Below are 15581 nucleotides of genomic sequence, written 5' to 3'. Positions count from 1 at the left end.
CCTATTTAAGTTGTGTCGCATGTGCAACTATATGGATGGTCAGACACATGCCGCAGAATGGAGTTCACAGTTGACACCCAAACTGCCAAGAGGAATGTTAACAAGTGTGTTTTCAACTTACATAAGAGACAGTGTCAGAAATACTGTCGCCTGCATGTTTGGTTCCAAGACTCTTTGTCTTTTCAGGCACTTCTACCTGCTTGAGAGGAGAAAAATCATCAGGAGGTATGGCACCAGCACAGTTTTCAGTCACACTCTCTGGATCAGGCTGTTCAAAAGACACACTTCTCCATTTAAACATCGTACAGCTCTGCATGATGACCAGGAGTGCTTCCTGGTCACACCAGGACCGAACGCATTAGTGTGGGATATGGCAAAGCAGTAGCTGATGCACAATACACAGTAGAGGCAAGGAAGTGCCCTGGAATAGGATTGAAATTCTAGGTGCCTAACATGCCCATCCATGAGGGGATGGAAAAGGGGGTGAGTTGCCCCTCAGCATTTGCTCCCAACCACCGTGAAAAGTATCCCAACAACAGTAAGGTAAAGCTTCCTCCAAATAGAGCCAAGGAGTCCCTAAACCTCCCAGGCAACATCTCCCATCCTGGCAGTCATTTCAGGTACAGGGAATCTGGAGCTAGTCATACCATTAGCAAGTATTAAATACATAACCTGAAGATGTCCCCTTGAGTTAATACAATATTTGCTTTAAAAAAAAAAAAACACACCAACAAAAATCCCCAAAACCAAACACCACCCCCCAAACCAACCTCAAAACCACCCTTCCCCCCAAAAAAACCACTCCCCACCAAAACAACAAATAAGTTTTCTTAGCAGAAAATTCATACCCCTGCATCCAAGCCTTTGGAGAAGGTCAAAGAGGGTGCTTTAATTTACACATGCAAATAGAGACAGTGCAGGTCTGCTATATTACCTGCAGATAGATAACCTTCTTGAAACATAACTTACAGGACTTGATGGCTCTCTCTGGCTCCTGATGCTGTGGATGCTACCAATTTCCGTCTGAGAGCTGGAGTGTGACAGTCCTTCAAAATAAGGTCTGAATAAGAAAAGCAAAAACTCTTTCTTGTTATCAAAAACACTAACAGAGAAAGTCCACCACATTCACAGCAAAGTAATATGACCGTTCCCAGAGTGTCTTACGGCTCCCCAATGATTCCAGTAAAATTTATAGGCTATTTTTGAAAGGAGGGGGAGGTCTCCAGGACAGCAAGAGAAGCCAGAAAGTCCAGGGACCCCTCACTAGCCCTGACACTGACTGACCAACCGACCTCCATCTAAGGGATCCAACATGTTACCTGTCACGCAGCAGACCATATTTATACAGCTCTTACTAGGAACACTTGCATGCTTTCACACATCACACCAAACAGCAGCTCTTGTTTCCATAAAATCCAGGGTGGGCATATGGGTCCAGCATTTTCCCACAGCAGAACAGAACACACATTCACCCCACACAAGCAGTTGTGTTCTCACTACCCCAGGCACCAGGTGCAAAGTTTCACACTACAATTCTTGTTTCAGCTTACAAATGCTGATTGAAGTACATGCCATTCCGGACAGGGTCTAGCTCTTGACTGAAATACAGCAAGTAGAATTTCTGCCCCCCACTGATACTCTGCTCCTGTGGGTAAGTGACTCTTGGTGCTAATATGCATTTTATTTCCAGTTTGCATCTGGATTTGGCTGTCAGCCCTAGGATCCAATTACACATTTGCTCAATAAGATAAGGTAGCGCATACAATCAGATTGTGCTTCCATGTAAAAAGGCAGCTCATCACACCAGGATACAAGACTCAATTACAATTTAAGGAACTAATTTCTTTTGTTGCAGGAAAAACCTGCCTACAAGCATCAGTATTTATCACATCCCTTTCAAGATACAAACACAAGAACCGGACACAGCAAACCACAGAGTGTCTCCCCAGTACCAGACACAGTAAGTTCTTATTCCAGCAACATTCCAGCAATCACATGTCCCAGAACAGTTAGCTTCTTGGCTCCAGGGAACAGGACAGGAGCAATCAGTGTGCACAGTACAACATTTTGGCTTGTTTCAAACCACAACGCATCTACTTTCAAATCCTTCAAGGTAGGCCCTACCAACTGCCAATATATTGGGTCAAGGTCCAAACACATTTATAAGCCACCAGCCCTATCACTTACCACTGCTGCCCCAGTCCATCCCTGACATCTTCTGGCTCACTGATAGGGAACAAGTCACTCCAGACTCAGAATCTGTTCTTAGCCGAACTAGGTTATTCTGCATTAATTAGGATATTATGGCACCTGGTAATTAGTTGGCATTTAGCAGATACTGTACTGACCAACTGCAGTGGTAAGCTTTGCTTGTTTCAGAGCCATCACAACACTGAAGGCCTGAGCATGCAATCACATGTCAGTCAGAAGCATGAGTGAAGCTCAAACAGTCTCATGTTTTCAGTCTTTATTCGGCAGGGATGTGACACAGCTCTGTTAGCTCAGGGTTCTGCATCTGCTCAAGACACTGAGCCAGCGATCCCTGGCTCAGCTCCACAGTGCTGTGATTGCCCATACATCAGTACCCACAAAAGCTGGCTCAGAACAGGTTTGCCTGTATCTACGTGTGCTGTAGTCAGTCTCCTTGGGCCCTGAAAAACTCCCTTGTTTTGCACAGTTCTGCTTCCTTAATCCCCACAAAGACTCTCTTTCCACACAACGTCTTATCAGCTTTTCCAGAAAGACGCAATCTGCCTTCTCCATCCCTGCCTCTACTTCTGCAGCTTCCAATCACATCTCCTTCTGCCGTAGCACAGATTTCCTAGCTGTTTCTACCACCTCTTCAAAACACCTGTGTATGGTTTAATTCTACTGCTTGCCTGTCAGCAATTCCTACCCCTGTGGTAGCAGGGCAGGCAGAACACCTGAAAAGGGAACAAGGAAGAAATGAGATTGAAGGGAAGTTAGACTCCCCACCACCACTACCCCCAGCTCAGAAGCAGTCATTCACATTGTAACAACACACACTGGGTCTCCCACACTGGGTGAGGGGGGGGCGGGGACGGACAGGATGGAGGGGTGGGAATAGAAAAAAATATCTAATCCCTGCTGACACTGCGCATGGTCTCTCTCTGGCCCAGCATCAGCCGCCCCACACTTACTTTAACTTTGGCTTTGGAGTGCTCAAGACACTGTCATCATCCTCCATTTCTGGCCCGCTGTCACTGGGGTTCTCTATATCCAGTGTATCATACAGAAGGTCCAAGTCCTCTTCCACCTCTGGAACATGCTCTGCTGGGTCCTGCTCTGAATCCAGAACCTACACGCAGGACAAAAGCAGGCATCGCTGACTCTGCTAGGAGCCAGACCGATTCCATGCCACCTGAGCTCCCTCGAGGACTGCAGCACATGAGTCGTGGGAGTAAGATTCTGTTCTTAATGCAAGGATACTATATCCAACAGAAACATTAAGTATGAGAAGTGCTTGTTTTGGGTCAAGCTTGTCAATGTTTGGTTAAGCAGGAGTTACCTATTGGACTAAGCATCAACAAACATGCTGTTAACCATAGATTATGTCCATTATTCAAACCCATTCTATAAACAAAGCTTCAAAAAGGCCCCTGGTGGAGTCCCAGTTTTCTCAGAACAAGTACAGGAAGGCAGTACTCCCAACAGCGTAACCTGTCTTGGGTTTTACTGAAAAAGTTGCCATGACACCTCCTGATTTGATACCCAAGAAGGTAGAAATGACAAAAATGTCCACAGGAGGCGCCTGAAACCTGGACAAAGATCAACTGCCACCCACATGCAAAGCTGAAGAGAACAGATATCTCGCACAACTTCCACGGGTTGCTTCACATATACACCACAGCAAGCAGGCAGCTGTACGGAGTTCAGAGCTTGCTTTTTGAATGGCAGCTCCAGAAGAGCACCAGCTCAGCTGGCTGAAGCCTCAGCTATGGGTGCTGACTCTGCTGAGCTAACTTGGGAAGAACAGCAAAGCTAATAGGACTTTTTGGAAGCGTAAGGAAGCATGAGGAGTTACTCACTCTTTCCCACAAGCCACAAAATCAGCACACAACCATACAGCCAATTGAGATGTTAACTGTTTTGTTTTTATATTAGATACTTAACATTACACAGGTTTCTTGGGTTCTGGATCTTTTTCATTTTCAGCTCTGACCAGACAGCTGACTCTCCTGTGGATCTGTGTTCCCTATCCAAGTTTTTCATGTCTTGCCTGGCTGTTCCAGTAAGATGATCAAACAGGCTGGGATTTAACCTCACAAGCAATACACACCATAGGCTACTTGCCTTTGAAAGGGTCAAAGATAATTTCAAAGCAGTCTGCAAAACTAACGGGTACGCACGTGGTTGCCAAAATCTGCTTTTGATAGAACTTGATCTAGAAAATGTTTGATGACATTTTTGAAGTTGGTCCTCAAGCCTCCATGCAAGGCCAGGGTGCAATGAAAGGTCACATCCACTGCAGACTTGAAAACAAGATGAAGGGAACTAGGGAGAAACAGGCGTGTGTTCCTGAAGACTAAAGCAAGATGCACCAAGCAGAGGGCAACACAGAAGACAGGAAGGCTTACAGAATGAATTACTTACCTCGTCAGACACTTTAAACCTCTTCAGCAATGCCACAACCTTCTGTTTGAAGTTTTGTTGCTGCAAGTCAAAGGCACTTTTATATAAGTAAAGCATTAAGTGAACTGTTTTCTCCCAGACTGCAAGAAGCCCAGACACATCTAACACAGGTGCTGTAGCTACTGCTTCATATCAAACAACTCCTGGCACCACAAACCAAGCCTCTGCTGTTCTTATGTTGAAATCAGCTTTTCCACACCTATAATACTTTCTTTCCTGCATTACAACAAACTAGGTCCCACTCCAGCAAGCACTATAAATCTTCTAGCCCTGACAGATGGCACACCACTCTTGGTGGGACAGACAGTGGATAACTAATTATTTTATCTGCCAGATCACCTCCTGTGCCTGTTTGATATATTTCTGGCAAGTACTTAACAGTCAACTTTTCTGATTCTTAACAAAGGTGAGCCAACACAGGCATCTACCCACTGACCCAAAGTACAAACGTGTTCTCTACCAGCAAAGCACTGGTTTTTTCCAAGAGCTTGCAGTTCATCCTAGCAGGCTCATTTATTTGAATAGGAGCACCGTAGAAAAGTTGTGGGGCTTATCCTTAGCATTTGCCTATGAGAAAAATGCTTTCTGAGTCTGATACCCCAGATCCTGGACACAGCATGCACCAAGTCTAAAACATCACAAGCCAAACTGCTGCACTTCCCTTGTGTTTACTTCCCCCCAAGAGCTCCCTCTCTCTTGCAGGACTAAACAGCTAAGATTTGCCACAAGCTGCCCAGCCTTTCTCTGTCTTTCACTGATCAACCTACTACGCATACTCTGAAGAAAAGGAAGATGAGAAGGGCCCAGGCATGAGTGCTGGTACAGAGTATTCGAGGTGGCATCCCTGTTTCAGGAGGAAAGGAAGGAGAAAATAGCTAGGACCAGGCCACTCTTGGGCAAAGAAAGTTGCTCATTTGCTGGCACCCCTATATCTCATGTGAGCTCTTCTTGCAAGTCCAACTGCCTGCTCCCACTCTGGCCTGAGATACTTCATACTGCCCTGTGTCTCCAAACGCAGCCCTTTACCTCTGAACTCAAATTCTGCGACCTGCAACCACCTTCTAGACAGCTGAAGTTTAGGTGAAATAAATTCACCAGGCTTCAAACAAGTCTCTCCAAAGACTGCCCTATTTCTGTCCCCAATGCACTTGTGAGGCCAAGATGCTCTCACGACAGCGAGAGTTGTCCTCTGGCTCAGGATGCTAAGCCAACCTGTCCATCACGCAGACCACCTTGGACCAGCATGGCAGTCTGTGGAGGGAGGGCACACAGCACGCAGTAGCTAAGGTGACATGGCAAGAGCTGTTTGCTGGCCTGAGTGGTTGACAGTTGGCAGACAGGAGGCCTGGTTTGGAGCTGGGCTGATGTTAACTTAATTGGTAGCACCAAACCCAGTTTTGCACCAGCCCCACACATTGGAGATTCAGTATCAGTTCAGAGGTCAGGGCTAGAAAGACATTATTCTGATTATGAGGAAGTTGCTTGCTTAATAACCAAGTGGTGTATTTTGTCCTGGCTGGTCACTGGCTCTTGAAAACAATACTAAGGACACCAAGGATATGGTCTAGCATGCTCCTGGTCTCATAGACAGGTTCTTTTTAGTGTCAGACTCAGGTCAAAATAGGGTTTATTTCAGACCTTATCAAAACATGGATTTCATAAATAGCCTCACAGGAGGTACAGTGATCTCCAAACTTACTCCCAAGTCCAAAAAGAGACCTAGCCCATCCTAGTGATTTTGAGTTATTGTCATCAGACATGCATAAACACTTCTGTAAGCAGAAAGCTGCATTATGGCATGGTCAAGCACAAGTGACGGTTCCACACAGGAGTGCAGCTTTGAAGGCATACACATGCTTGCTGTGAGACGGTGGATAGCTGCATGCAGCCTCCCAAAGCTTTCAATATCCAGCTACTTCTTTTGCCTCAGCACCACATGGACCGCCTCAGGTTTACCTGTCAAGCTTCAGTCCCTGACTGAGCTACTTCATTCTGAAACCTTCCACTGGCCTCTCCCATACACAGCACAAACAGAAGAGCTTCCCTTCACTTAAAGCTACTTTCAGGACTTTTATGTGCATGGATCCTGCACTGGCTTCTTCATGAGGGTGGAATTTCATACACTTACATGATTTTTGGATCTCCTTAACCTTGCAGCCAAAGGACACTCAAAACAGCACATACACACACCTTGGACAGCCCCACTCTCTGAACTGGTTGTTTTTGCTAGCTCTTCACATGCTGTGACCATGTCCCCAAGCTCTCCGCTGGGCCAGCATGTCTAGTACTGCTGCTCCCATAAGCCACATGCACTTCGCATCCTGGCCAAACCCCGTCAGTGTTAGTAAAACTAATTTCCACCGACCCTGGTTATGGACGTCGTTCTTACTATCGATCTCCGCTGCTTCTTGGGCTTCCCCAGCTCGAACTCATCATCATCCAAATCCTGAACAGAAAGAGGATTCATGTGTTACCTTTGCGAATTGGGGACACATGAGCATTTAAGTGCTAAAAATGTTCCCTCTATGAAGATGAACCTGCTGCTCTGTGTTCCGGCTTTCAGCATTTGCCTTAATTGCAGTTATGATGGCAGAGGGAAAAGGAAGTGAACCAGGTCTGCAGAGAGCCACGAATAACAACTTGGAGAAGCAAAACAGCCCTAGGTCTACATTTGAGGAATAAGGATAGTCATAGCCCCACATTTCAATGGGTTCCTTTCTCAGTATCCTCCAAGAGGTGGAAGGCAGGTGATGCCAGAGTCTGAAGGCAAATAAGACCCAAACTCAAAAGCATCTCACATCTAGCAGGGGGTTCTCCATAATGACCTATTTTGCAGAAGGTATTGAAGACTAAAGACTGACTCAGACCCCACTGGCCCTTTAATTACAGCTGGGGATCTAGTTGGGCTCTTTGAATCCAATCAGCATTACAGAAGCAATCAGTTGATGCATTCACCATTAAGCAGAGAAACACACAAGGATGCTAATGTTTCAGTTTAAAGGGAGCTCAAGTCCAAACACGTGAACAGAGAAATCACAGCTTGGTGGAAGAAATGAGTTACTGTGCAGGCCTTCTGCCACTGCAGCTAAACACTTGGTGACAGTCTCTCACTGTCATGGTTTAGCTAAAGAAATAGGCTTTTAGTTTCAAGCATGAGCTGAGAGTGTACACGCTCTACTGAAGCTCTCACAGGGAGAAGCCATGCCCTAAACAGTACCTGGCCCTGTACGGCATCATCACTGGCCTCCTGCTCAGAAGAGAAGCTCTCGTACTCTTCCTCGGAATAGTTGTCTGAAAGGGAAGGAAAGAGGGGAGAGATCCTGTGAAACTCCTTTAAGGTGAGGGGACAGTCTCATCTCAGTAGCAGAGAGTGCCAACTAACAGTCACAAATTAAGAAAGGAGTCACACAAGGAGATGCCTGCTAGTTTATCTTCTATCTGTGCTAGAACCAGTGAGATGGGAACCACCTGGAGATAAGTAACAAGGAGAAACACATCTAATAGGAAGGAAGAACCACCACACAGATAAGGCTCCTTGAAACACCACACTGTTTTACCCTGGAAGGAACCACCTGGTAGACAGCAGCAAGTAAAGAGGTTTCTCCACAAAGGAAATTACTTTTTCCCCTAACATGGGCTTAACTGGCTTAAAGGAGCAAGTAAGACATGCCAGGAGAGTCTAAACCCTTTATTGAAATGGCACTTCAGGTGAGCTGCCTGGCCTCAGGCAACAACACACAAGCACCTGTGTCCACTACCTTCAACAGGTCACTCTTCTAGCAGTGAGCAGAAGGCTGGTACCACACAAAGAGATTGTCATGAGTAGCACGAGTAGAAACCCAATGACCTCCCTATACAGTGCACACCACCATGGACTTACACTCATTAAACCAGGCCATAGTCCACAGCAAAACAATGGTGCAGGTTTGCGGGTCTCATCTAAGTGAATGAGATTTATTGTAGAATACTCAAAGGAAAAAGAAATTGGAAGAGTAGCTTAAATGTGACTCTCCTGAATACAACACCGTTAGCCCGGTAAGAAGCTACAGGTTCTCAATACACCCACCAGTAACACTAGAAGAGCACTGGTGAGAACACAGTTAACCCTTGCTGGATGGCTCAGGCCTGGTGTGATAATGCGGGAGAAGCTTTGACAATTCAATCCCCTAGTCCTGTCATACTCCCTGCTTACACAGCAACAGATTTGCAAAGTGGGTTTTCTTTGCATTAATCAGTTATAGACACAGCAACTTATGCAAACCAGCCCTCATTTGTCCCAGGAAGCATCTAAGCCCCGGTGGGGTTTAACTCCAGCTATTTCAGGAAGACATCAGTCCTCAGAGCATGTGGTTGTACTCTTACCTGTAGACTTGATTTTCTGGCTGGCCTGCATAGTACTGTCTTCATGGTCAATTGGCTGACTTGACAAGGAGAAGATCCAGATTTCTGCTACCTTCACTGCAGCCTCTTTGATGTTGCTGAAAAGGCTCAGAACCTGGCCACCTTCTGTTGGGTGCTGCATGACCTGGGACAGAAATTAAGCAGTACAAGTCTACATTTAAATGCATTTAAACTTGTGTCATTTGCACACTACAAGAGTTATTTATCTTAATAGAATTACTCCACATTTCCAAGTGCAGAAGCAAGCCAACACTCTCCAACTGCAGGAGCTGCTTGCAGGCAATACACAACACTAGTTGAGATTGTGTTCGACCACTAATGGAAGTGATGGAAAGAAAGAAAAAGCGTTCTGATCTTGACAGTTGATTAGCTCAACCTTGAAGCACAATACTTGACTACCTCATTACTATGTATTTGCTCCCACGGCACAGTACTGATTTGAATTATCAAGTTACCAACCTTCTGAACGTCTAATTAAGGAACTTAATTTTGTGTTAAAGCCCAGCAGAAGAGTCAGTAAAGGCAAAAATTCTTGGTGAGATACACATGCAAAGTGCTTCCTACAGCAAAAATCCCTGCTCCAGAAAGCTGGCACCTGAATCTCAGAGGAGATGGCCACCCCAGCATAATGAAGCAGTGGGTCACAAAAAACAAGATAATGGTGGAGGAAGAGGGCCATCTCCATGTGGGTTTCTCCCTCCTTTGCCACTCACAGCTCACAGGGCTCTCCCCAGAACCTGAGACTTAGGTTCTTCTCTTGCCCCACAGAAGTCAGAAAGCACTTCCCCACACCTGCACACACCTCAGCTTTCTAACACACACCAGGCTGCTTTGTCAGCTCCTCACGTGGCTTTAAAAAGACCTGAGCTGATGAGGAACATATGCCCCCCCTGCACTTAAACTCTGCTCAGAGTCATAGCTCCAATTCATTGCTTTGTTTCAACAGCTAAGAGAATTTCTTTTTTTTTTTAAAAAAAAAAAAAAAAAATTTAAGAAATGTGTCAGTGCTATTTAGGGGTCATTATACTATAAACTGCAAAGGGGGGGGGCTTGTAAAATTTGTGTTCCTGGTCTTCAATTTCAGAAATATTCCAGATGATCTGAAGAGCAACTATTTCCTACCACAATGAACCTTTGAAAATTTTTGACCTTCTAACCTCAGTCAGCTGACATTACAGAAAGACATAAGAAAAACCACACACAGCAGCAGCAAATGCCCAACACTTAGAAGTTCACCAATGGGTCTAATTAATGTTCCCACATGTTTTCTGCCTTACAGCAGTATTTAATTTCTAGTTCTTAAACAAATCAAACACAGTACAGGAAAAACATTAGCTACAACACCACAAATGAGAATTTGGCCAATTCAAATGGAGAGTTCACCATTTACTGCAAGTCTAAGGGAAGCTGAACTCACACACAAGGAGTGGTCTTTATAATGAATTTTTTAATATAGTAATAACTCACCACAGTATAACACTAGCTTGTTTTGGATGGAAATGATTTGTTGACAGAATGCAGGCTGATGAAAAATACTGGTGTTAAGCTGAACTTGCTACTGCTAAGCCCATCTCTAAATACTCAGAAACAGCAGAGATTAACAGGGCATGAAATAATGAAGCATGGATCTAAGCCATTCAGAAAGCCTTAGTGAATAATTTATCCGTACTCGATTCCAGCATTAATTTTCAGATGTAAGTCTAAAAATTTTATCATTTACCTCTCACGAATAGAAGTCCACCTAAATTACCAACAGCCATGAAATAAGAATTGCAAAGAGTGCTTCAAGCAAAATGAGAGAAACTACATGATCCTGAACTCTCATACAGTGGCACAGAGAAGCACAGCAAACCTTGCTTTAACTTTAGCATTTCTTATGGTTGGAAGTCTTGCCTGAGTGACCGTATCTGTCTTGTTCTGCACTTATGATATGCACCCTCTAACTCTAAAAAAAACCAAACAACAACAACAAAACCCTCACAAGGTAATAAGCTAGCCTTGTGAAAGCTTTAGATCTCAAGCTACTATCCAGAAAATGTCCAATATTATTACTTAGTAGTAAAACCTGTTAAAAATATTACCCTGTGAATACTGACTACAGTTATTAAGACAGCGATATGAAATCCTGCCACGTACTTCTCAATGAGGAAAGTGACAACACTGGGTTTAAAGAGAAGGAAAAACGTCCACCTTTGTAAAAAGAGATCATGTCAAACAATGCTCACCTCAGCCATGTTGATAGACCCCACAGCCAGAGTCTTGTAGCCTAAAATAGTTCGGTTCTTGTACCGCTTCCGCCGTTGCAGCATGATCTGAAGCTTGTTGCCTTCTCTCTTCAAGAAGTGAGGGTACTGTGGTTGGAAACACAATGGAAAAGTTTATTACATCTCTTGACATTATCTCCCAATCTGCCCGCTTCACAAGTAAACTCTATTCCTAGAGATTAACCCCGGGGCTTTTAGAAGTGCCTACAGCTAACTCGCACTCAGTGGACAATCCTTCATTATCCCAAGGAAGCCTTCATCTCTGCCTAAACAGCTCACCTCTGGGCTTTTGTTTCCACAGCCAAGCACACTGAAAAAAACAATCCAGGGGCACACAGGAGGTGTTCAGTTTGGGAAGGGCTGAACCCAAGCCCAGTTCCATAGAGATGAACAGCCTCCAGGAGATGCTTCCCCTAACATCTAAATAGAGGCTGCTCAGAACTGGAGCCCCAGAGGTCCCACCCGGGGTGCAGGCTGCCCCTGCACAAAGAGCAGGCAGCATGCAGTGGCAGGGACACCCTCGGACACCCGCACTCTTGGCAGGACACTGCCTTCCCTCCAGCACAAGGATACTTCTCAGTGTTTGACCCTCTACTGCACATGTTTAAGAGTCTATTGTGCTCTGAATGGCAAGCGAAGAGAGGCACAGCTATGAAGAGGCCAAGGGTTTGCTGATGCCTCTTTTGCTAAAGCACAGAGACCTACATGGTCAAGCAATGATTCTCTCCAGGACAATGCTGTCTCCTTCAGGCAGATGGCTCTTGCAACTGTCAATGTTTTCCAGCATTAACACACTCAAACTTCTGTTGCTCAAAGTGGTTGTATTTTAAGTAATTAAGTCAAGAAAAACCCTGTCCTACTGCCAGGCTATGTTGTGAAGACATAAATCCTTCCGAGACATGTTCCGTACAAGAAAATACATTTGTTTATACAAGTCCCCAAAACCTCCCCAAGAACAGAGAGGCTGTAAAGTCAAGCAGAGACTATTAGGGAAAGAGTAGGGCTAACCATGCTATCTCAGCTTGCCCTGCTCATCTGCACAGAGTATTAGTGCATCAGGTCCTGCCTTCTGCCAGGATAGTCACCAGAGTGTTGACAGTCCCCAGGGCCCAGCTCACCAGCTGTGGGAGGAAGAAGCCGTGCAATGGAAGAGCAATCTTTAAGAAAAGACAGAGCAGCCACCTGACCAGTCTCATCCTGAGAAGAGATATGAAAAGGACACGTGCTCCAAATATACTAAATATGTAACACTAAGTAATCTGCAGACAGGAGAACCTAATTGCAGGGATCTCAAACAGGACATTCCCAAGTGAAGGATGCTTCTCTTGCAGGCAAGACCTACATCTCTTTTTTTTTTCCTTGGGACATTATGAAAATAACTTCCTGCTGATCAAAACACTTGATAAATACAAATGCTGAGTGCCACCAGAAACCCCAAGATATTCATTTGCAGTCCAGAGTGAGCCTGACTGCTACATAGAGAGCTGGGAGCAGTGGCCACACAAAAGAGCAGAATACTAATTAACTGATTGCTCTGCAAGGGCAAGATCTACTGTGCATTGCACAAGGAAGTGGCCCTGCAGAAGAGAAAATGGCAGTCCACGTAATTAACCTCAAAACACACCTGCATCCAGACACAAATGGAACCTGTGACTTCACAGATGTGCAACTTCCCTAAACAAGGATGGAAGAAAGTTATTAGGGGGAAGGGGCAAGAGGGGTTCAAAAAGCCAGAGGCACCTTTTGCATTCAAATCTACCATCTCTTTGCCTCTGGGGCCCTTCCACGTGTTGGAAAGGCAGCAGGGGAGAGGGACTCCTTGCTCTCAGCTCAAAGCACTTGGGCCACACCAAGGCTTCTTAAGTATGAGCCTGCAACTGAAGTCCAAAGTCACGCTTGGTCCCAGGCCAGCTTGATTTCCATGTGTACAGTTTTCAGGGATTAAACTGGACAGCTCAAGACCATACATGTGCAAGTTTCTGTTTTTCAAAGGTGTGTTGCCTGGCCACCTCTGATGAGCATTCTCACAAAGATGGTAAAAGAAAGGTAGAGACACTCACGCCACTCAGCTCCTCCATTAAAAGCAAGGGCCTCTAGAAGAAAAGCTGAGCCATTTTCATAGAACAGACAAGCTATTTTTAACACCAGCCACAGCTTATCAACTCTACGGAACAGTTTTGACCAAAACTTTTCAGTAATTGTCAGTCCATGACAGAGATAGGAGAGAAAAACAGTTTGGCTCAAAACATTTTAAAACAAGACTTTTAGAGGAAGCACTAAGCACCCCAAGGCACCTTTGAGGGGTGACAAGAAGGGGCCATCACAAACACCAGAACAGCAACAGTCAGGGCGAGACATTCTTTCTGAAGCCCCAGTGATGTAACCCCTTCCATCTGGAAAGGTTTATTAGATTCAGCACAGGAATCAAGTGCTCTGGAGAGCTGTGATGTTGTGCTTGGAATATTTGGGGAATTTCAACTTGATCCTGTGAAACCCACAGAGGGCCAGGAGAAACAGGCATTCCAGCAGTAAGGGTGATGGGTAGCTCACCTGCCAGAAAGACTACCACTGGTCTAGCCCTAGCTAGCAAGGCAAAACAGGATCAGACACACCACTAACGCCAGTCTTACCCCAGCTGTGTAATAGAGCAACAGGAAACTCCTCCCTTCTGTTTTGAGTAGAGGCCTGCCAGACACAATGGGCTGCTTGCTATTATGCCAGTCTACACCATCACCTTTCTAGCTTAGCTCTGACAAGGAAATGCTCTGTGCAAAGGACAAGAATTTCACACAGGAGAAGCAGCTGAGAAGGCAATGACTGTGAAGATACAAGGGGCTGCAAAGCCACGCAGCTAGCACAAAGCAAGGCACACAGTTTGAAGAGCTGACAGTGCAATATGGAGATACTGGCTGCTGCAAGACACTAAGACCTTCTTGTACTGTGGCACCCACATGCTTTTACTTTGTGGCCCATCACCACTCTCCAATATATCCCAGGCACTAAATTCAGACTGTATCTGGCTTAAGCTGCAGTTGTTAGCTAGGAGTAGCATCCAGCCATTGTCCAATTAAGAAACAACAAAAGCTGTCACAAAAATCCTCCTTTGCCATTTCAGGAAGGCTTCCCAGGTCTTAGCATCCAAGACCACCAATCCTTGCTGCAGTCAGAGACCAGCAGCACATCTCTGCATTAAGCTTGCTCACCTCTTCTGAAGGCTCAGTGTCACGGACATCGCTCTCCCCTATTCTGGCTCAATTCCCAGCCCCTTCAGGGGAAATCGAGTTAAAGGCAATGCTCTGTGTCCTGCTGCAGCATTGCTCCAAGTCCCAGGAAAAAAAATATATTCCCAGTTCATTCCAAAAAGAGCTGCAGAAATACTTGCTCCTTACTGACACAGGACTGGCAGAGCGAGACCTGGCTCATCTTACAGCTCTCCTCCCAACCATGGGAAAGCTGCAGCCCCAGGACCCACGAATATGTATTCCTGGCACGTGGCTTTGTTATTCCTGTTCACAAAGGAGGGGATGCAATGCTGCAGTTAACCCAGTCTGTGGGCTGCATCAGGAGAACCAGAAGCATCAGCCCTCTGCGTATCTGCCTGGGCAGCCGCAGGGTTATCATCCATCTGCAGTGAAATCTTATCTGCTTTGAGTCTGCACAGATCTCAGAGTAACAACCAGTCTGTCTCACATCATCACTTGAGCTTTTCTCCTTACCAGATCAAACTCTTGACTTCAAGATCTAACCAAAAGTCCCAAAACACAGATAATCCAGATATGAATGCTTCTGAGCACCTGCCTGGCTCTGCTCTATGCATGCAGGATCCTCCCTCTTGCTCGCAGCAAGCCAGCCTCTATTTACCTTATTTCCCTGCTTAGGAGGTAGTACCAGGGCAGCATGCTTTATGGAAAAGAGCAACCAATAAAACACAGTTGCTCCAATTCCCAGCTATTCCTATGATTCTAGAGCCAGGAGTAACTGTCTGCATACTGCTCCTGCTTCCCCAAACGATGCCTCCTTCGGCAACTCCAAATCAGAGGTTCAACTGTCCCATTCCTACCACTGCCTTCCGTCAGCCTGATACTCCATGCTACCCCACCATAGCTGCCAGCCTCCAGTGCCTATTCATAAGGCAACACAAAAGGCAAAAAAGAGCTATTCTGCTCTGCTCCAGTTCCTACCACAGTCATAACATGAAGAGGACAGACTGCAGCAAAGTCCTCGTGTTCCTGGGCTCCAAACACAGGATGCACAAGGAAGGTC

The 15581-nt window shown here is 45.5% G+C and overlaps 1 protein-coding gene across 13 annotated transcripts in view; it reads right to left on the bottom strand.

The window, feature by feature from the left end:
• PACS2 (phosphofurin acidic cluster sorting protein 2) overlaps positions 1-15581 on the bottom strand; it is an 84449-nt gene that overhangs the window by 35302 nt on the left and 33566 nt on the right. For 7 of the 13 annotated variants that reach the window (XM_049807834.1, XM_049807841.1, XM_049807835.1 and 4 more), the window contains exons 4-11: positions 11280-11405; positions 9016-9178; positions 7871-7944; positions 7019-7099; positions 4615-4674; positions 3162-3319; positions 970-1060; positions 122-199 (exon numbers count right to left, since the gene is read on the bottom strand). In XM_049807834.1, the coding sequence (XP_049663791.1) occupies positions 122-199; positions 970-1060; positions 3162-3319; positions 4615-4674; positions 7019-7099; positions 7871-7944; positions 9016-9178; positions 11280-11405 (831 nt within the window). The remainder of the gene's footprint in view (positions 1-121; positions 200-969; positions 1061-3161; positions 3320-4614; positions 4675-7018; positions 7100-7870; positions 7945-9015; positions 9179-11279; positions 11406-15581) is intronic. The other 6 variants (XM_049807836.1, XM_049807847.1, XM_049807843.1 and 3 more) reach the window with 3 other exon arrangements.

The sequence above is a fragment of the Accipiter gentilis genome, chromosome 8, assembly GCF_929443795.1.
Source record: "Accipiter gentilis chromosome 8, bAccGen1.1, whole genome shotgun sequence".
Lineage (NCBI taxonomy): Eukaryota > Metazoa > Chordata > Aves > Accipitriformes > Accipitridae > Astur > Astur gentilis.
This window is presented reverse-complemented; position numbering and strand designations above follow the sequence as displayed.